Source organism: Rhinoderma darwinii, chromosome 3 (assembly GCF_050947455.1).
Source record: "Rhinoderma darwinii isolate aRhiDar2 chromosome 3, aRhiDar2.hap1, whole genome shotgun sequence".
NCBI lineage: Eukaryota > Metazoa > Chordata > Amphibia > Anura > Rhinodermatidae > Rhinoderma > Rhinoderma darwinii.
Genome location: NC_134689.1, coordinates 374556935 through 374577878, shown reverse-complemented (window position 1 = coordinate 374577878; position 20944 = coordinate 374556935). Strand labels below are relative to the sequence as shown.

Below are 20944 nucleotides of genomic sequence, written 5' to 3'. Positions count from 1 at the left end.
CCCAGACGGAAAGACAATACAAGACAATGTATGACAGCAATAACATCTATTCTTTTTGGATTTTGCAAAACTATTTGCTACCTTAGTACACAGTTTAGGGTACATTGGGGAACCCTTTGAGCAAAGAGATGTTCGGACTGTAATTTCTAGTCACTCTCCTAGACATAAATTCATCATTCTTTAAACGAAAAAAAAGTTGTGTACACAATAAAAGACGACATCCAGAAATCAAAATGTTTTTATTGGTGTGTTTCTTTCACTCCACAAGTTGCGATATTTAATTATTTTTTTTTTACTTTTTCCAGCATTATTTTTTTATGCCTTTTTTTTGTTTTATTTTTCTACGTACGATATCATGTTCAGTCTTTCGTACAATATTTTTTTTCTTTTTGTTCGCTTGTAGAATGGCGTTCGACCCATTTCTGGTTTTGGCATATGAAAAAGAAAATGAAGGAAGGAGAGAGAGAGAGAGGAGAGGAGGGGCGGAGAGGTATTTTACCCTTTGCTCGTCAGACTCAGCGGTGGGGTGGGATTGGCAGCAAAACACATCAGGACGTAGCAAAAAGTGACATACATGTGCACAGAACATAAATATGTGCCACTGATGTTGTATAAATGGACTCAATACCACCTCTCTGGAAACATAAAATTCCCAGACATGGGCATCCATAGAAAGCTTCTTCCAGCATCATAAATTCAGAGACCATCACCACTGATGGAGTGCAAACTCTAGCAGTCCTCTGAACCTCCTCTAATAGGAAGGTCTTCTAGGTTTTAGGTTATCTATAGGAATCTATAATGGTATTTTACACCCGTTTCATCACGGGCTTCTCATAAATATCATTTCTATATTCATATTGTCTGAAATATAAGAATGACAAAAATATTCTTTGTAAGCGCTGTGTTCTGCTTGGGGGAACATGCAGATTCTTGGTAGTCAGTGGAACTTCCTTTTCTCTATACAGTAGAGCTCAGTTGACCCATTAGTACTGAAGGTTTGAGGAGCGACTCCTCATGTATACAGCTCCGAGAGCTTGGAGATATGTTTTTGGAGTGGTTGATAGGACAATCAAGGACTTATGATGAGATTCTTAACTTGCCTACATATAATACCATGTATCCTGCATCTCTCTTATCACACTGGATTTTGCATGGTAGGGGTAACCATGTCTAGTTTTACACAAGAAAATGGACTGAGCTTCTACCATTTCTAACACAAAGGAACGACCACCGACATAAATGGAATGACAAATCCACAGTCTACACCATAGGACCTGCATCTCTGTACCTAAAACCCTTATATATGGATATACCTACATTTCATTTATCTATGTAAATATATAAAGATCTATACATTTAGGGACATATAGATCTATACAGGGAAAACATAAAGCAGATATATGATCGTATATAGGTTTTGGCATTAGCTGTGTGCAGCAACCCAAGCAAATGTCACTAGCGCCTTGTGTAACCTTTGAAGATATAAAGACCACAGTTCACTTCAGGTTGAGGCACTGTAGGGCTGGTGAAATGATTGTTCCAATGTGCTCCCAAAGGTCATGCCTTATTGCACTGTTCCCTATACGTCATGGCCTACATATAGCAGCAGATGGCTGTAAGATGTATAGGTTTATAATGACTTTTATAGCGTTACCATCCATTCCATTATTTTTGTATCATGCCTTCCTCAGACCTTGTTAGGGTTCACATTATATACTTTGTTATAATGGATCAATGGATAAATTTAGCTTTTTCTCAGGAAGGTAGATGGCCAAATATGAGAAGAACCTGTACAATTCTAAATACATGCAACATAAAAATAAATTAAGACAAAGATGCTGAAAAAAATCAATAAGGTAGCTGGAGACACAAGGTGGAATCTTTGGGACTGACGAAGAAGATCATCCATGATCCTGCGGCAGGAAGAACAGATAGTACGGCAATGTGCCCAAACCAGATACAAAGAAACATTGCAGAAGGCAAACACGCATAAGTAAATAAAAAAAAGCCCCCTACTGACCATTTCCGCTCCTCAGATTTTAGTTTGGGAAGAAGGATGTAGGCATCTCCCCTCGTCTCTCCCTTCCCCCTTTTAGAAGTTCGTTATTTACAGCAGTCGGAAAGGACACTCGCTTCCCCCATTGTAAAAGTTTCAATGTTCCTCTGTAATAGAGGCAGGGGGGGGGGGGTGTTGTGCTTAAATAAAGAATATGCAGGACAGTTGTCAAGTTCACTTTCACCCCAACTTTCAACTGTAGTAGTTTCCAAATTCCTTGTTGTGGTTCCTTGGTAGATTCTTCGCTCTTTCCATGTGAACCACAATCTCTTCTGGTCTGAATTGTTATAAAAAAAATATCTTACCCTGTCTTTGGGGCAGACATAGGGGTTTGGGTGAGTACGGAAGGTGGAGGCGACAACCATTGTTTTGAAAAGCCCAAGTATGAAGTTCACTATTGAACGAAAAGTGGCTTTTTCTATATATTTTCTCTTGATTGGATTTCCATGTTCTGCCCCTGTTTATTATGAGAATGCAAATTATAAGCTGTGGCCTTTCAAAAATAAAAATGTAAATTTCACAATCTTAGGCAGTTTCTGTCCTCTACTTTCTCATTACTCAGCAAGCCCCATAGGCTGTTTGGCACCACTTATCGAGCGCTAGTGATTAATTCCTTCCCAGGTAGTCTCATTGTTTGCATCATTTGAAGACATCTGGTGTTTCTAACACAAATGGGCTGCCTACAATTATTACAGGCTAAACACTACACCTGTCTGTCTCTTCTCAATATGTCTTTAAATTGGCTTTTTAACAATACTGCAAATTCCAGCACTTAATCTGTTTTTGCATTGATCGCTTTCGTGGGTCATCTTCGGGCAAACAATTGTGTTTTCAGGAACATATTTTTGGCACCCAAACCCCTACCTGTTAGTGGCCTTCCAGTTAAGAATTGCTAACCGACACTGGCAATCAAGAGGATATCCAAGTAGACTGAGCCCACATCAAAACCCAGTGTCCATTAGCCCAGGCAGTGTCTTGTCCTCACCCCTGCCCCACCAAAATAGCCCCTGTTCAAATACCCCTTCCTTCCATCTGACCCTGCTTTCTTCTGAAATGGAAAGGGAAGGCAGTATCACTTTCTTTTTATAGGGGAGTAACGAAGTTGGTGTCAGGGGTGGGTAAGTAAGTTCAGAGGCTGGTGATGAGCTGCATCTGCCCGTCACCCTCGGGCACTGACCCTTCGAGACCCAGAAACCCCTGTGGCATTTGGTAGAAGGCCTGCAACTGCCCTCTGGGCACTGAACCCAGCCGGCCAGGGAAGTACATGGCATCTACCCCCGTAGGTGGGGGTACCCCTTGGTGGCACGGCAGCATTTCCCCAGATGATGGCAGGCCCGGTTCAGGGCTACTATCTGGGTATGGAGAGTCTCTGAGGTTGGTCATGCTAGTGTATAGTGAATCGCGATTGGGTGAGTCGCGAGGGGCAGCTTCAGCTTCGGACTCCTCCAGATCACTCTGGTAGAGGATTGACTGAGCTCTTTGTAAGAGAAGGGGCTCCTCCAAAGCCTTATACATGCGCTCCATCTCTAATGTAGGAACCTCTCCACCTTCTGCTATTGCCCCTGATATTACTTCCTCATCTCCTGTGTCTGTTGTCCCTGCATGAGATTTGCCTCGTAGGTTGCTGTGTACGAGTTCTGAGATGATCATCTTTTCGAAGGCTGCTGCATCCGTAATATTACGACGTCCACCGCCTTCTCCCATTTTGGACGGATCAGGAGGGAAGTCTCCAGCTCTTAGAGAATAGCTGTTATTGAAGTTGCCATTAAGAGGAAGGGGTGGGAGTGGGTCCTTACCACATGGATCTCTGCTTAAGGTGTGTTCTATAGGGGGGAGAAAATATCAATAATCAGCAAGGTGCATACCAAACATCTATTACTGTTTCTGCCTTCTGCCTATACTTTGTAACCAACTTACATGCACAATTCTACATATACTCTGTTTTTCTAAAAAAGTCGTCAACCTTTCTGTTTTTACTTGTGAACATAGTTTATTAGATGTTTACTTCTCCCGAGCCTGTCCAGTGTTCATGTAATCAAATAATGGTATCCATTGTATATTTGTGATAGGCGTTGAGAATCCTGCTGTCTAGATTATACATTTTTAAAGTTCTTTCCTACAGTGATTCGTTTCCAGACATCATATCTGTATGATCCATAAGACAATTGTTTTTCAGTTGATCAGTCGTGACACGCCCAAGATAAGTCAAGACTGCACTTAAACTGTCCCTTCCTCTGACATAAACGTGCACTGGGTTGTACTATATGAGTATCCATGTTTATGGAAAGACTTTTCAGTAGTTGTGATTGCAAATTACACTACAAATTCAACCACTTTATAATGTGTATGAGAACCTTGAAGTTATGTTCAGCTCTTGGGCACAATTTTTTGTTTCTCTAAATAGGCCCAAAATTCTGCTTATAATTTGCTTAATACAATGCATTTGTAAAATCTTCAGACCCTTTCACATTTTGTTATGTTGAGGCCTTGTGCTTAAATAAAACAAATGCTGCACTCAATACCCCATAATAACACAGTGAAAACAGAATTGTAGAAATTTTTGCAAATTTCATCAAAATATAAATATTTTGCATGGACATAAATATTCAGACCCTTTGCTATGACACTTGCAGTTTATCTCTGGGGGCCTCCCATTTCTCTAGATTATCTTTGAAATGTTTCTACACCTTGATTGGAGTCCACCTGTGGTAAATTCATTCGATTGGACAAGATTTGGAAAGACACGCCCCTGTCTATATAAGGTCTCACAGCTGACAATGCATATCAGAGCAAAAACCAAGCCATGAGGAGGAAAGAACTGCCTGTAGAGCCCAGAGACAGGATTGTGTGGAGCCATAGATCTGGAGAAGGGTACAAAAAAATTCTGCTGCATTGAAAGTACCCAAGAGCAGAGTGGCCTCTATAATTCTTAAATGGAAGAAATTGGAACAATCAGGACCCTTCCTAGAGCTGGCCGCCCCACCAAACTAAGTAATTGGGGGAGAAGGGCCTTGGTAAGAGAGGTGACCAAGAACCCAATGGTCACTCTTGCTGAGCTCCAAAGATCCTGTGTGCAGATGGGAGACGCTTCCAGAAAGTCAACCATCACTGCAGCGCTCCACCAATCTGGGCTTTATGGCAGAGTGGCCAGAATGAAGCCTCCCCTCAGTAAAAGACACTTGAAAGCCTGCCTTGAGTTTGCAAAAAAGCACCTAAAGTCCCTCAGACTGTGAGAAACAAGATTCTGTGGTCTGATGAAACCAAGATTAAACTTTTTAGCCTCAATTATAAGCGTCATGTCTCCAGGGAACCATGTACTGCTCATCACCTGTCCAATACCATCCCTACAGTGAAGCATGGTGGTGGCAGCATCATGTTGTGGGGGTGTTTTTCAGCGGCTGGGAAAGGGAGACTGGTCAGGGTTGAGGTAAAGATTAATGAAGCAAAGTACAGAGATATTCTTAATGAAAACCTGATCTAGAGTGGTCTGGACCTCAGACTGGGCCGAAGGTTCGCCTTCCAACAAGACAATGACCCTAAGCAAACAGCCAAGACAACACAGGAGTGGGTTAGAGACAACTCTGTGAATGTCCTTGAGTGACCCAGCCAGAGCCCTGACTTGAACCCAATCGAACATCTCTGGAGAGACCTGAAAATGTCTGTCCACCGACGGTCCCGTCCAACCTGACAGAGCTTGGGAGGATCTGCAGAGAAGAATTGCAGAAAATCCCCAAATCCAGGTGTGCAAACCTTGTGGCATCAAACCCAAGAAGACTGGAGGCGGTTATCACTGCCAAAGGTGCTTCAACTAAGTACTGAGTAAAGGGTCTGAATACTTATGTCAATGCAATATTTGAGTTTTTCCTTTTCAATAAATTAGCAAAGATTACGAACATTATGATTTTACTTTGTCATTATGGGGTATTGAGTGAAGAATGAAGGGGAAAACTTGAATTTTTTTTTAATTTAAGCACAAGGCCTCAACATAACATAATGTGAAACAAGTGAAAGGGTCTAAAGACTTTTCCAATGCATTGTATATCTTTATATTGGTTGAAGCTCCATTTTACTGATACAGAGCTTCATAAGTTGCTATAGACATAAAGTCCAAAGATAAAATTCTGCCTGCCTTCAGCATCCACTAGGGGGAGTTTTAGAGAACAACATACATTAATACGTTCAACTCATTAATAAACCTGTATGCAGTAAACTCATAAATCCCCCTAGTGGTGGCTGCAGTATGACCAGAAGTATCATTTAGATGACAGCAGTTCAATACTTACTAGGATCTCTGAAACTTCCTGTTGTTGCAGCGGGGAAAAAAAAGAAAGAGAAGAAGAAGAAATTATTAGATGGATAGCAAAAGAGGGGTCTACAGGGAAATATAAATGATAATGTCTTTAACCAGGGAACGCAGTTGGGGTTTCCTATAGAAGTGGCTATGGTAAACTGTTTTTTTTTTCTCTTAGAGTACCTGTCATTAAAAACCAAAATCTCAATCCCTCCCTAGGCAACTATAGATGAGTAATAGATGAATTGCAGCTAGAAATTTTGTGTGTAACCTGCAAATTTTGGGTAATTTTATTCCTGGAAATTTCTGTAATTGATAATTTTCACTCTATAACAGTGCTGGGTGGGCAGGCCCTTCCTGGTGTGATGTAAGAGACTTGTATTGTGGGCTCTGACCAATCAGCTGCCTTCGTCTTGCTCCTCCCCTCTCCCCATCATCCCCCCCTTTCCAGTTACAAAGACCAGAAAAATCATAATGACAGGTACTCCTATCCTTTATAGACAAAAGTATGTGGACCCTTCCAAATTATTGAGTTTAGGAGTTTCAGCCACACCGATTGTAACAGGTGCATAAAATCAAGCACACAGTCATGCCACCTCCATAGACAAACATTGGTAGTAACAGGGGTCACACTGAAGAGCTTAACGACTTTAAATTTGGAACTGTCATAGGATGCCACATTTGCGAAGTCAGTTTGTGAAATTTCTGATCTGCACCAGTCAACTGTAAGTGCTATTAATGGGAAGAGGAAGAGTCCAGGAGTAACAACAACTCAGCCGTACAGTGTTAGACTATGCAAACTCATAGAGCGGGGCCGCCGAGTGTTGATGCGCGTTGAGTGTAAAAATCACCTATACATCTGTTATATCACTCACTACAGTTCTCAGCTGCCTCTGGAAGTGACATCAGCACAAGAATTTTGCGCCAGGAGCTTTATGAAATGGGTTTCCATGGTCGAGCAGCTACACAAAAGTCTAAGATCACCATGCACAATGCCAAGCCTCGGCTGGAGTGGTATGAACTATGTAGCCACTAGACTCTAGAGAACACGTTTCCACAGCGCTAGAGTGATGAATCGCGTCTCACTATCTGGCAGTCTGATAGAGGAATCTGGATTTGGTGAATGCCTGAAGAACGCTACCTACCAGAATGCCTACTGTATCATTTGGTGGCAGAGAATAATGGCCTGGGGCTATTTCTCAGGGTTTGGGCTAGGCCCCTTACTTTCAGTGAAGGGTATTGATAATACTACAGCATACAAAGACATTTTGGACAATTGTAGCTTCCAACTTTGTGGTAACAGTTTGGGGAAGGTCATTTTCTCTTCCAGCATGATTGTGCCCCTGTCCATAAAGACATGGTGTAAGGAGTTTGGTGTAGAGGAACTCTCGTGGCTACATCCAACACCTTTGGGATGAATTGTAATGCGGATTGTGAGCCAGACTTTCTCCTCCAACATCAGTGCCTGACCTCACAAATGCTTTGATGGGTTAAATGGGCACAAAAGTCCCCCATAAACACTGCAAAATATTGTGAAAAGCCCTCCAAAAAGAGTAAAAGCTGTTATAGCCACAAAAGGGGGCCCAACTCCATATAAACCGCCATAGTTTTGGAATGGGATGTCCAACAAGCTCATGTAGGTGTGATAGTCAGGTGTCCACATACTTTTAGTCATACAATGTATATGAATAAATCAACCAAAAATCGGTGTAAAGGTTGGTTACATCACAATTATATATGTATTCGCTGCCCCAATGGCCTTAACATCATAAGTGTTGCACCTCAGTGGTCCAACCAGTACATATCAACGAGTACACACAGAACATAAACTTGGCTCAAAAATCTAAGAAGGTGCATGGTCCAAAGTTTTCTAAAGTTTCGCTCTGTTGGTGCCAATGACTGGCATCTTTGATGTAGTGCACATATTCAGCCAACTGAATAAATGTGGCAGCACTCAGTCTTGTGAGGAGGTTGCTGTACACATGGGTCCTGCTGGGCTGGTGTATTGTGTTATTCACCATTTGTATTAATTGTGTTCCTATTTGGAATGAATCCCAGCAGCCTGCTGTAGTTGACCATTAGAAATCCATTTGTGCTGCCCGGCTCTGCCTATTGTACCAGGAGTACATTTCTGAAAACTAAGATGCGCAGTGGCGACAATGGTTCCCTGCTGCCCACGCTTCTGTGCATTGCATTGGAAGTGACATCAGCACAAGAATTTTGCGCCAGGAGCTTTATGAAATGGGTTTCCATGGTCGAGCAGCTACACAAAAGTCTAAGATCACCATGCACAATGCCAAGCCTCGGCTGGAGTGGTATGAACTATGTAGCCACTAGACTCTAGAGAACACGTTTCCACAGCGCTAGAGTGATGAATCGCGTCTCACTATCTGGCAGTCTGATAGAGGAATCTGGATTTGGTGAATGCCTGAAGAACGCTACCTACCAGAATGCCTACTGTATCATTTGGTGGCAGAGAATAATGGCCTGGGGCTATTTCTCAGGGTTTGGGCTAGGCCCCTTACTTTCAGTGAAGGGTATTGATAATACTACAGCATACAAAGACATTTTGGACAATTGTAGCTTCCAACTTTGTGGTAACAGTTTGGGGAAGGTCATTTTCTCTTCCAGCATGATTGTGCCCCTGTCCATAAAGACATGGTGTAAGGAGTTTGGTGTAGAGGAACTCTCGTGGCTACATCCAACACCTTTGGGATGAATTGTAATGCGGATTGTGAGCCAGACTTTCTCCTCCAACATCAGTGCCTGACCTCACAAATGCTTTGATGGGTTAAATGGGCACAAAAGTCCCCCATAAACACTGCAAAATATTGTGAAAAGCCCTCCAAAAAGAGTAAAAGCTGTTATAGCCACAAAAGGGGGCCCAACTCCATATAAACCGCCATAGTTTTGGAATGGGATGTCCAACAAGCTCATGTAGGTGTGATAGTCAGGTGTCCACATACTTTTAGTCATACAATGTATATGAATAAATCAACCAAAAATCGGTGTAAAGGTTGGTTACATCACAATTATATATGTATTCGCTGCCCCAATGGCCTTAACATCATAAGTGTTGCACCTCAGTGGTCCAACCAGTACATATCAACGAGTACACACAGAACATAAACTTGGCTCAAAAATCTAAGAAGGTGCATGGTCCAAAGTTTTCTAAAGTTTCGCTCTGTTGGTGCCAATGACTGGCATCTTTGATGTAGTGCACATATTCAGCCAACTGAATAAATGTGGCAGCACTCAGTCTTGTGAGGAGGTTGCTGTACACATGGGTCCTGCTGGGCTGGTGTATTGTGTTATTCACCATTTGTATTAATTGTGTTCCTATTTGGAATGAATCCCAGCAGCCTGCTGTAGTTGACCATTAGAAATCCATTTGTGCTGCCCGGCTCTGCCTATTGTACCAGGAGTACATTTCTGAAAACTAAGATGCGCAGTGGCGACAATGGTTCCCTGCTGCCCACGCTTCTGTGCATTGTATCCGCTGTACATGGTGTTTTTGACAGATCAGATTAAGGATAAATGGTAGAATGGAATATGAAAATGGACACATCAGATTTGGTGAGCGACATGATGCATCTTATTAAATTATTTTTTTTAAAGTTATTCTAACAATATATTAATGGAATTCTGACTGCAGTCTCTGCTGCCTGGGCTCTGATTAGAATATTAGTTTAATTATGCAAAAGGAAATTTGTTTTTACTTTCTGTCTTTGCCAGCTGTTTTAAGCGCACAAATTTAAAGAGGATTTCACATGAAATGCAATCATCCTCCTAAATACTGTATAAGGGGTGATTTAAAGTGTTTCTTCAATTCCAATCACTCGCCCAGACGACTGTGCTGCCCAGCATGCACTACTGTCTCTCCACATCTGATGTCAGATCGGGCAGGAGATTGGAGGGACACTTTAAAAACAAGTATGAAATGTATTATCCCTCATCCAGTCTTCGTATGGGACCATGATGCAGTCCAAACATTGAGCTTGGATGAGTCTACTCATGAAACAATGGTGCCCAGAGCAGTTATCACCAAGGGCCATATAGTAAAACTCGGAATGGGCTCCACTCCACTCCATTTCCTTTTTAGGTCCAAAATCCTGTTCTGATTAATTTTATAATATATCTGCATGGGGGGGAGGGGGGGCTCTGTTTTTCTGACTTGATGATAAGTTGTATAATTCTGCCTGCAGATAGCCACCACTAGAGGGAGCTAACTGCATATGGCTTAAATAGCTAGTGTGAGAGCTTTATGCAGAGAGCAACACCTAGTGGTGGGGTCAGGTCAATGCTATGACAGCGCAATGCCAAAGAGGGGAACCAGTTATGTGCGCTCTCTATGGTAGGTGCGTCACTGGCTTTTCACCCTTCATTCCATGGTACCTGGTGCAGATTGGTCAGTATGGAATTGCTCTTTAAATATTGTATTGCTGTGCTGTTCTGCTATCCTACATATGATTATAAGCAGTTACTGACACCCATGTTTGGTTGAGTAAACACGCAAGGACATGTACACACATTTAATGTGACATGTACAAACGCAATGAGATCATCAGCTGATGTACAGGATGACAAATACACTCAGACATGACCGACACAGACACCTTGATAGAATCTGCTGGCTGGAACAGAGCTCATACATGATACCAGTGACATCATTTGTATTTGGTGTTACATTTTCCAATTTATAGTCTAAAATACAACTGATATTTATCTAAGGCCGGGTTCACACGAGCACATTAACGTCCGTAATGGACGGACGTATTTCGGCCGGAAGTCCCGGACCGAACTCAGTGCAGGGAGCCGGGCTCCTAGCATCATAGTTATGTACGATGCCAGGAGTCCCTGCCTCTCTGCAGGACAACTGTCTCGTACTGTAATCATGTTTTCAGTACGGGACAGTAGTTCCACGGAGAGGCAGGGACTCCTAGCGTCGTACATAACTATGATGCTAGGAGCCCGGCTCCCTGCAGTGTGTTCGGTCCGGGACTTCCGACCGAAATACGTCCATCCATTACGGACGTTAATGTGTTCGTGTGAACCCAGCCTTAGGATATGTTCACACGACAGCGTCCGTAACGGCTGAAATTACGGGGATGTTTTCAGGAGGAAACATCCCCGTAATTTCAGCCGTAACGGCATGTGCAGGCGCTTGAACGCCGCGTCCATTACGGACGTAATTGGCGCTGCTTTTCATTGGAGTCAATGAATAACGGCTCCAATTACGGCCAAAGAAGTGACAGGTCACTTCTTTGACGCGGGCGTCTATTTACGCGCCGTCATTTGACAGCGGCGCGTAAATATACGCCTCGTGTGAACAGACAAACGTCAGCCCATTGCTTTCAATGGGCAGATGTTTGTCAACGCTATCGAGGCACATTTTTCGGACGTAATTCGGGGCAAAAACGCCCAAATTACGTCCGTAATTAGTGCGTGTGAAAATACCCTTACAGTAAACTCTAAAGTTTCATGAATGGTTTGGATTCTGAGCCAAAGTCTATTCTACCTTTAAGTCAATTTATCACCTAATTCAATTTACATTTAGCTATTAAACTCCAGAGGTGCGTGCATTCAGTCCTCCTAGTGGTAGGTGCAATAAAGTGCAAGTCTACTCGGTATGCAGAATATTTGAAGGGAATGTGACATAAGAAAATTACTTTCAAGTTTTTATATATTAAACTTTGTATTTTTAATTTTCAGTGGTGTTTTTTCAAAAATTCTATCTAATTGTCTATATTAAAACAAATCCTAAAATCTTGCAGCTTTCACACCTGCCACTGAGCCTCATAATAGATTGACACTTCCTGTTCTCTAGAGATCACTTCTCATCCTCATCACAGGCAGGATTACAATGAAATGTAACACCTCTATACAGATAACAAAGGATCACACCACTGATAATAGGTGATTGGGATAGCCAAGTCCTCCTCCTCCCTGCACAGTGACCTCTGTACAGGTCACAGATCATGCCCACTGCAGTCTCCTATAGGAGTCATCTCTAGACTCAAATTTCCTATGTCCATGTGGCTGCTGTAAAGCAAATATCTGAACTGCTGTTAACAGAGCAGAGAACCAGCTTAAAGAGGCTCTGTCACCAGATTTTGCAACCCCTATCTGCTATTGCAGCAGATCGGCGCTGCAATGTAGATTACAGTAACGTTTTTGTTTTTAAAAAACGAGCATTTTTGGCCAAGTTATGACCATTTTTGTATTTATGCAAATGAGGCTTGCAAAAGTCCAAGTGGGTGTGTTTAAAAGTAAAAGTCCAAGTGGGCGTGTATTATGTGCGTACATCGGGGCGTGTTTAATACTTTTACTAGCTGGGCGTTCTGATGAGAAGTATCATCCACTTCTCTTCACAACGCCCAGCTTCTGGCAGTGCAGATCTGTGACGTCACTCACAGGTCCTGCATCGTGTTGGCACCAGAGGCTACAGTTGATTCTGCAGCAGCATCAGCATTTGCAGGTAAGTAGCTACATCAACTTACCTGCAAACGCCGATGCTGCTGCAGAATCATCTGTAGCCTCTGGTGCCGATGTGTCCTCGCTCGTCCGACACGATGTAGGACCTGGGGCAGGAAGTGAGTGACGTCACAGCGTGATCTCTGGAGAACACGGCTGTGTCTGCACTGCCAGAAGCTGGGTGTTCTGAAGAGAAGTGGATGATACTTCTCTTCTCAACGCCCAGCTAGTAAAAGTAGTAAACACGCCCAGATGTAACACACATAATACACGCCCAGTTGTACTTTTACTTTTCAACACGCCCAGTTGTACTTTTGCAAGCCTTATTTGCATAAATACGAAAATGGTCATAACTTGGCCAAAAATGCTCGTTTTTTAAAAATAAAAACGTTACAGATAGGGGTTGCAAAATCTGGTGACAGAGCCTCTTTAAGCAAGATGGCGACCCCAATGATCATATCAATATCAGAAAATAAAAAAATATATCGGAAAACAAGAATATGTTTCAGTATCTGATTTTAGTTAGTAAAAAAAAGGTGATATAAAAAAATCTCTAAAAAGAGAATGCTCTCCAACCCCCTTAAGGCAACTGGATGTCATCAAACTGCCCATTAGTACATTGTTTGGGAGATCCTTTAATATCTGACAAATCGTGCCTGACAATAACCTTGGGGCATTTATTATCCAGACCATTTAGAATCTACAGAGGGTTTGATCTATGTGCAGACAGATAGCAACACAGTTTTAAGCGCAGATGTAAATTGTTGGGGATTACGGCTGTTTTGAGGTGTAGCTGTGCAGACTTGTTTTATTTTATGAAAGACCTACTAATAGTCTTCATAAATATCTGAAAAATTAACTAGTTCTTGCTTCGCGTCTCACCAGTGGCATTGTATCCTGGGGAGGATGGACTGAAACCCACAGACTCTGTAATAAGTGTGTTGTACGGGCTGCTGCCAACACGACTCTGCAACACAGGATTTGTCAGCAAGTGGTTTCCCATAGTGCCTGGAGGAGGGGGCAATAAAGAAGAGTCAGTCTGGTCCCAAGATCACATAAAGCAAACCACCATACTACGATATATGAGACTAGAAATGATCGGCACACACCTCTATTCAGAGTCGGGGTGCTATTGAGGTCTCCAGCAATGAAGGAGGATTCTGTCTGTTTCCTCACTGTATCGTTCCACATCCTGCGGATCCGGCTCTGGGTGTAATATCGACTATTCACAGTAGACTTCAAGGTTCCGTGTTCAGCTCCTGGGCCCCTCACACAACAGTATGAGTGTCTCAGACATTTACTGTATTCCTTATGTACCTGCAGGGGCAGTGGATATACAATATTAGCATGGAGGCAACCTGTGGGGCGGACCAAAAACCATGGAAATTAGGCCTATCCTACCGAACTGAACTAGTAACAGAACTGAGGCATCATGAGCCGCATTCATTATCTAGTAGAGTATAATGCATATAGGGACTTGTTTCTCCCGGCATTGTGACGCTCTCAATTGCATTGGGTGTTGTATTGTTTGTTTGCCTTTATTCACCAATATTCACTACCTGTGTGTTAACCCCCTAGTGACCACCAATACGCCTTTTCACGGCGGTCACTAAGGGGCCTTAGGCTAGGTCACCGCCTTTTCACGGCAGCCTAGTCTAACTCCTGCACGGGTGTCCCGTGTAGGCTGGAGCGGATGCCTGGCTGTCTGATGACAGCCGGGGTCCTGCTCCAATGGTAGCGATGGCAGTTTACTTTGATCACAGCCATATAATCCTTTAAATGCTGTGGTCATAAGCGACTGCAGCATTTAATTCATTTACAGAGGCAGGGAGCTCTCTCTGTCACCCATCGGCGGCCCGCAAATGCAATCACGGGACTCCGATGGGGTGTCATGGCAGCCGGGGCCTAACAAAGGCCCCCAGGCCTGCCCTAGCTATATGTCTATTACCGAAAACATACCGAACATACCAAAACATATGTGGTATCGCCGTAATCATATCGACCCATAGAATAAAGATAACGTGTTATTTACGCCGCACGGTAAACAGCATAAATTTTAAATGCATAGAACTATTGCTGGGTTTTTTTTTATTCCCACCCCAAAAAAGTTAATAAAAGTTAATAAAAAAATGATATGTACCCCGAAATGGTGCACATAAAAAATACAACTAATCCGGAAAAATAAAAAAGTTATAGCTCTCTAAATGCGACGATGGAAAAACGAAAAAAAAAAAAAAATAATTCTTGTTTATTAGGGCCTAAAATAGGCTGGTCACTAAGGGGTTAATAGAGCAATACTTTGTGTATATGACAAAAATAGGAGTTTTCAGGTTAGCGAGTTCGGTGTGTAGCGTATTTTCTTGAGGTTTCTGCGGAGTATAATTGCAGTGGAGTGGTCATCAGCAATGGCCATGTTATTTGTGAGACTCCCCGCAAGCCTCATGTTACAGATGTTATGCGTTGCATGCTAACCTTCTTCTGGAGAGCACAGTGGAAGATGAAGATGAACAAGCCCTGCAGAGCATTGAAGGTAGTGAAGAGATACGCCAGCACCAGAGACTCCTTATTAATGAATAGAAGGCCGAATGCCCAAGTAAGACCAAGAAGGAAGAGCAGGGTGACCGCTCCCAAAGCCCAGGACCTGAGCAAGAAGAAAAAACAAACCCGTCTTAAGAAATACAACTGATAATAAAGGATGAAGGGGAACGTATGAGCTATAAATTGGGGGACACAAGGGAAGAAGAGTAATAGGGGTTGCTGAAAGGTCTTACTTGATGTTCTCCAATCGGCTGGAATCGGGCTTTAAGACAGAAGAAGAGCGGAGCATCTTGTGAAGAGTGACCAGGAGGATAAGGAGGTTCACCTAAAATAAGAGACAAAATACGTATCACTCCAGGGGGAATGGAGAGGAACATGTCCCGGGGATACAATATGTGTGCTGTGATGGTACAACAAGAAAAGATCCAAAAAAAAAAACATTCAACCCAAAAGATCTTTTTAAGAGGGTCCATCTATACAGATGTTTGTCTCCCATATAACTATATATACAAATTATACCTAAGACGCCACAAGAAACAAACCGGTGACTGAGGAGTTCAGAATCTCTATAATACATCTCCGCATCCTATCTAGGGTCCTCCCGAGATCACCATTTCCACAGGCCACAATCTTTAATGTTTGATCTTTTATGTTTTTTCTGCTCCTTTGAACATTCTTCGGTCGGGATTTTTATGTAAATGTTTTTTTTAATTCTGATTCATGATTGTGGAATTAATGTAGAAATGACCCATCATACATCATTCTTCTTGGTTGCAAAGTACAGGACTTTACGACTACATGCACACGAGCGTATCAGATTCACGCGTGCGAATCTGGTCCGTGTGTGTTGCGTTATGCATCAGTGAACTTTGCGAGTGGAATGCGTTATTCACGCACTCACAAAGCACCTCTTTTAAAAAAAAAAAAATTTCAATTGAATTGGTGCATAAATCACGCACCGCACACGGATGTGCATCCATGTGCGGTGCGTGGTTTTCACGCACCCATTGACTTCAATGGGCGCGTAGGTGCGTGATAACGCACCAATGTAGGACATGCAGTGAGTTTCACGCAACGGACTCTCGCTGCGTGAATACTCCTGCATGTGTGATCGGCCCCATTGAAATCAAGGGGTCCGTGTGCTGCCTGTGATTTCAATGCGCAGCACACAGACGTTATTCACGTTCGTCTGAATGAGCCCTAAATGACATCCATATGTTGATTTAATTAACAAGTTCATTAAATACATTATTTTATACGTATCTCTTTTTGACGTGTCTGCATATGTTAGGCTGGATTCACACGAGCATGTTCGGTCCGTAAAGGACGGAACGTATTTTGACCGCAAGTCCCGGACCGAACACAGTGCAGGGAGCCGGGCTCCTAGCATCATAGTTATGTACGACGCTAGGAGTCCCTGCCTCTCCGTGGAACTACTGTCCCGTACTGAAAACATGATTACAGTACGGGACAGTTGTCCGGCAGCGAGGCAGGGACTCCTAGAGTCGTACATAACTATGATGCTAGGAGCCCGGCTCCCTGCAGTGTGTTCGGTCCGGGACTTGCGGCCGAAATACGTTCCGTCCTTTACGGACGTAACATGGTCGTGTGAATCCAGCCTTAATGTGCTATTTCATATTGAGAAGGCAGAATCTACACTTCTACATATCCGCATGGTCCCTTAACAGTGATAGCGGCCACAGAGCTGCTCGTAAGGCTGAATTCAGTATTTGCATATGTCTGATAGTTAAGTGATTTTAGAGAACTTACATTTGAAACATCGCAGCGCTCGCATCGTGCTGGGAGGATCCTTGGGCTGATGACTGACAGCTTCCTTTCTATTCACAGCAATAGGGAGAAAGCTGTCAATCGCTGGGCAGGGGGGCGGAAGCTCTAAAATACGCCAGACTTCTTCCACTCAGTGCGATGCGGGCGCTGCGACATTCTAAATGTAAGTTCTCTAAACTATCAGACATGAGTGACAGACCGCTGAAATTAGCATGTCTGTCACTACTTTATGCTGGTTCCCTTTGACTGGCAGGTTCCCTTAATGTGTTAATTTATAGTAACTTTTATTTTAAATGCTGAAAAAAAGCTATTCCGCTGCAGTTTTAAATTATTATTTTTTTTACGGCATACAACGTTAATCATAAATATTGGTATACATTTATTGTACCGCTTGTTATGGTCGAGAGGATACCAAATATATCCATATTAGCTCTGGAGACTTACATTTAATAAAGTTTATTTATTGCAAAAAAATAGATTTATTTTTTTTAACCTATTTTTTCTTTTTTACATAACTTTTTTTTTTTTCATCCATTTTACTTTTTCTTTTTTAATCTCTTAGGCGGGTTATTAATTTTTATTTTTTTTAACTATAATGTACTGTCATATATCACCTGTGTACTGGTACCTAAGTATGTCCTAACAACAGATAATATGGTCAGACAGCCCTACGTTTCTTAAAAGGCCACTGGACTGTCTGCCCATTCTATTCCCTGTGACGTGATCAAACGGAGGGTCTCACCTTCAATCTCTCCCTTTAACCCGTTAGTGACCGCCCATTAGTGTTTTTACAGCGTCCACTAACGGGCTTTATTCTGACGTAGTAGCCTTTTTGCAGCGCTGCATCGGAATAAATAAACTGAGCAGGGAGCCGTGAAATCTCCCTGGTCTCAGCTGCCAGAGGTAGCCGAGGGCTGGGGGCGTCCCTGCTCTAATAGGTGAGATAGATATCAGTATCGATCTCACCCTTTTAACCCCTCAGATGCGGCGCTCAATAGCGAGCGCCGCATCTGAGTGGTTTTGGAGAGAGGGAGGGAGCTCCCTCTCATCCCACCGGCACCCGGTGTGTGATCACAGAGTGCCGTGTAGAAGTATCGCAGTGTTTTATAAAAGCGATTGGACGATCGCATATTGAAGTCCCCTAGTGGAACTAGTAAAAAAAAAATAATAAATGAATAAAAATTAATAAAAAAAATTAAGTGGAAAGAAAAATGAAAAACTAACTTTTCACCCTTACAAAATGCTTTATTATTATTAAAAAAAAAAAATAAGTAAAAAAAGTTACACATATTTGGTATTGTCGCGTCCATAACGACCCCAACTATAAAGTTATTACATTATTTAACCCGCACGGTGAACGATGTAAACAATAAAATAAAAAACAATGCAAAAATTGTTGTTTTCTGTGAATCCTGCCTTAAAAAAAATGTGATAAAAAGTGATCAAAAAGTCGCATCTACTCCAAAATTATACCAATAAAAACTACAAGTCGTCCTGCAAAAAAAAAAAAAGCCCTCATACAACTGCATCGGCTGAAAAATAAAAAAGTTATTGCTCTTGAAATATGGAGACACAAAAACAAATGATTTAAAAAAAAAAAAAAAGCGTTTTTACTGTGTAAAGGTAGTAAAACATACAAAATCTATACAAATTTGGTATCATTGCAATCGTAACAACCCGCTGAATAAATGCATTTTATTATTTATACCACATGGTAAATGGCATAAATTCAGGACGCAAGAAAGTGTGGCAAAAGTGCTGTTTTTTTTCTATTCCCCCCCCAAAAAAGTTAATCAATAAATTCTATGTACCCCAAAATGGTGTTATTAAAAAATAAAACTTGTCCCGCAAAAAAAAAGACCTAATACAGCTATGTCGATACAAAAATAAAAAAAGTTATAGCTCTTTGAATGAGACGATGGAAAAACGTAAAAAAAAGCATGGTCATTAAGGCCTAAAATTGGCTGGTCACTAAGGGGTTAAATGCTGTAATCTGTGTTGATTGCAACATTCAAAGGGTTAAACAGCGAACTTTAGTGGTTCTTTTGACCTTCGCCATTGGAGTGGGGCTGTAGCTATGTATTACAGATGTTGCCCCGATGCTGAACGCACGGGGACGCTTGCTGTGCCAGAGCGATCAGAAGGACGAGTATGATTGTTCTTATGCAGCGACTGCCTGCCGCTCATTACATTCGCTCTGCTTCGTCAAATGGTTAATGAAAACTGTCTAACAGAAACACTGTCTTTGTTGCCCAACCAATCACAGTGCAGCTTTTATTTCTTTACAGCATTTAAGAAATGAAAGCTGAGTTCTGATTGATTGCTACGGATAGTTACATAATTGAAGGCCATTTTTTTTATTGAACTCCCATCATGCCTCTCGTCATTACCCTGACCTTTACTTACTTCACTAGTAACAGGCAAATCCTCTAAAAACACCGGAACTCACTGGCCGCAATGGCAGCTGCTGTTCTGACAACCCATTGGTCTTGCCCTCACTGTACAGAAGAAGATAACTTGTCTACCAGTATATCTTCATGCAAGGGCACACATACAAATGATAGGAGTCTCACAACAAAAATAAAAATGGACCCCTCTACCAGTGGTGGTTTGAGCTACCACAACACCCCTAATGCAGAATAGGAGCCCCTGTTCCTGTTCACCCCGTACTCTATCAATGACCCTTGGTTAGTCCCTGTAGAGTTGGAAATCCTGCGTAGGGTTTCTCCATCCATTGGAAAAAGAGGATGGCACCAACCTGAACTTGCCCTACGTTTTTTTTAGTAGTCACATGACCTCTTGTATCCAGGATAATTTCACTCACCTACAGTTACTTCCAGCACATCCATTTTAAAAAAAATATTTTTCCATAAATATGTAAAAGGCTCAAAAATATATAATAAATGAATGTGGCATTAAAGACTAGAATACTCTGCGATATCCCTCCTACTTAATGGACCTGTATACAGAACGATGCACCAGTGTAAAATGTCCTTGTCACTGTAAGTCTTGGTTTAGTAAAAAACATACGGAGATTGCGACTTATAACGCCGCAGGGCCGCTCTGCCATCAAAGTTATGCTCCAAAGGAGTCAGTCTGCCATCACTTAAAAAATAAAACCCTTAAGCTGTATTGAAAATTGTATATTAATTAAAATACCTAATTGGTCCTAGGAGAAACCTATTGTCATTTTTCCCCTATAATTTTACATTTTTATTATAAGCTTCATTTGGTTAAGACTTGATGGAAAAATTAATTTCTCAAATGCAAAGAAGTCAGCAACAGCTGTGCCGTTACTTGTATTTTCTGAGCTCCACATCTCAGTGTGATATAAGCAGAGTTCAAGGTACAGATGCAGTAGAGCGGAGTTTGTCATGTTATCTGTGAGCTTCCATAGGACTTCAGGGAACATTGTGCATTATCAGGACCACATTGTTCTCAGGACAACTACTGGCCAAACGTCCTATTAGGGTAATGGATGTCATAGACGGTCCTTCGCTTGGGACATACCCATTAACCTGAACAGAGCTGTATAATGCTACTTTCCGAAAGGAGTAAACACCAACCGCATCACCCATTAATAATAGCCAGGGGTTTCATCAGACAGACCCTATATTTGAAAATGGGATTACTCTTGGTGGGACACCCCTTAACTGTCATTGTGTTTTCATAGTACAGAAAAGACACAGTTAATGGGGTATTTCCATAATTTCATGTTATGGCATATCGCTTGTAGATGCCATAACATCTACGTCGTGGGGGGTCCGATCCCTGGGACCCCAGCCAATCCAGAAAAT

At 42.1% G+C, this 20944-nt stretch overlaps 1 protein-coding gene across 3 annotated transcripts in view; it reads right to left on the bottom strand.

Moving 5' to 3' along the window:
* Positions 1 to 227: 227 nt before the first annotated feature.
* The window catches only part of ADGRL1 (adhesion G protein-coupled receptor L1), a 399972-nt gene continuing 379255 nt past the window's right edge, over positions 228 to 20944 (bottom strand). For all 3 annotated transcript variants that reach the window (XM_075858739.1, XM_075858740.1, XM_075858741.1), the window contains 6 exons: positions 15593 to 15684; positions 15294 to 15462; positions 13931 to 14138; positions 13704 to 13829; positions 6340 to 6357; positions 228 to 3879 (listed from right to left, as the gene is read on the bottom strand). In XM_075858739.1, coding sequence (XP_075714854.1) covers positions 3185 to 3879; positions 6340 to 6357; positions 13704 to 13829; positions 13931 to 14138; positions 15294 to 15462; positions 15593 to 15684 — 1308 coding nt within the window. In that variant the 3' untranslated portion in view covers positions 228 to 3184. The remainder of the gene's footprint in view (positions 3880 to 6339; positions 6358 to 13703; positions 13830 to 13930; positions 14139 to 15293; positions 15463 to 15592; positions 15685 to 20944) is intronic.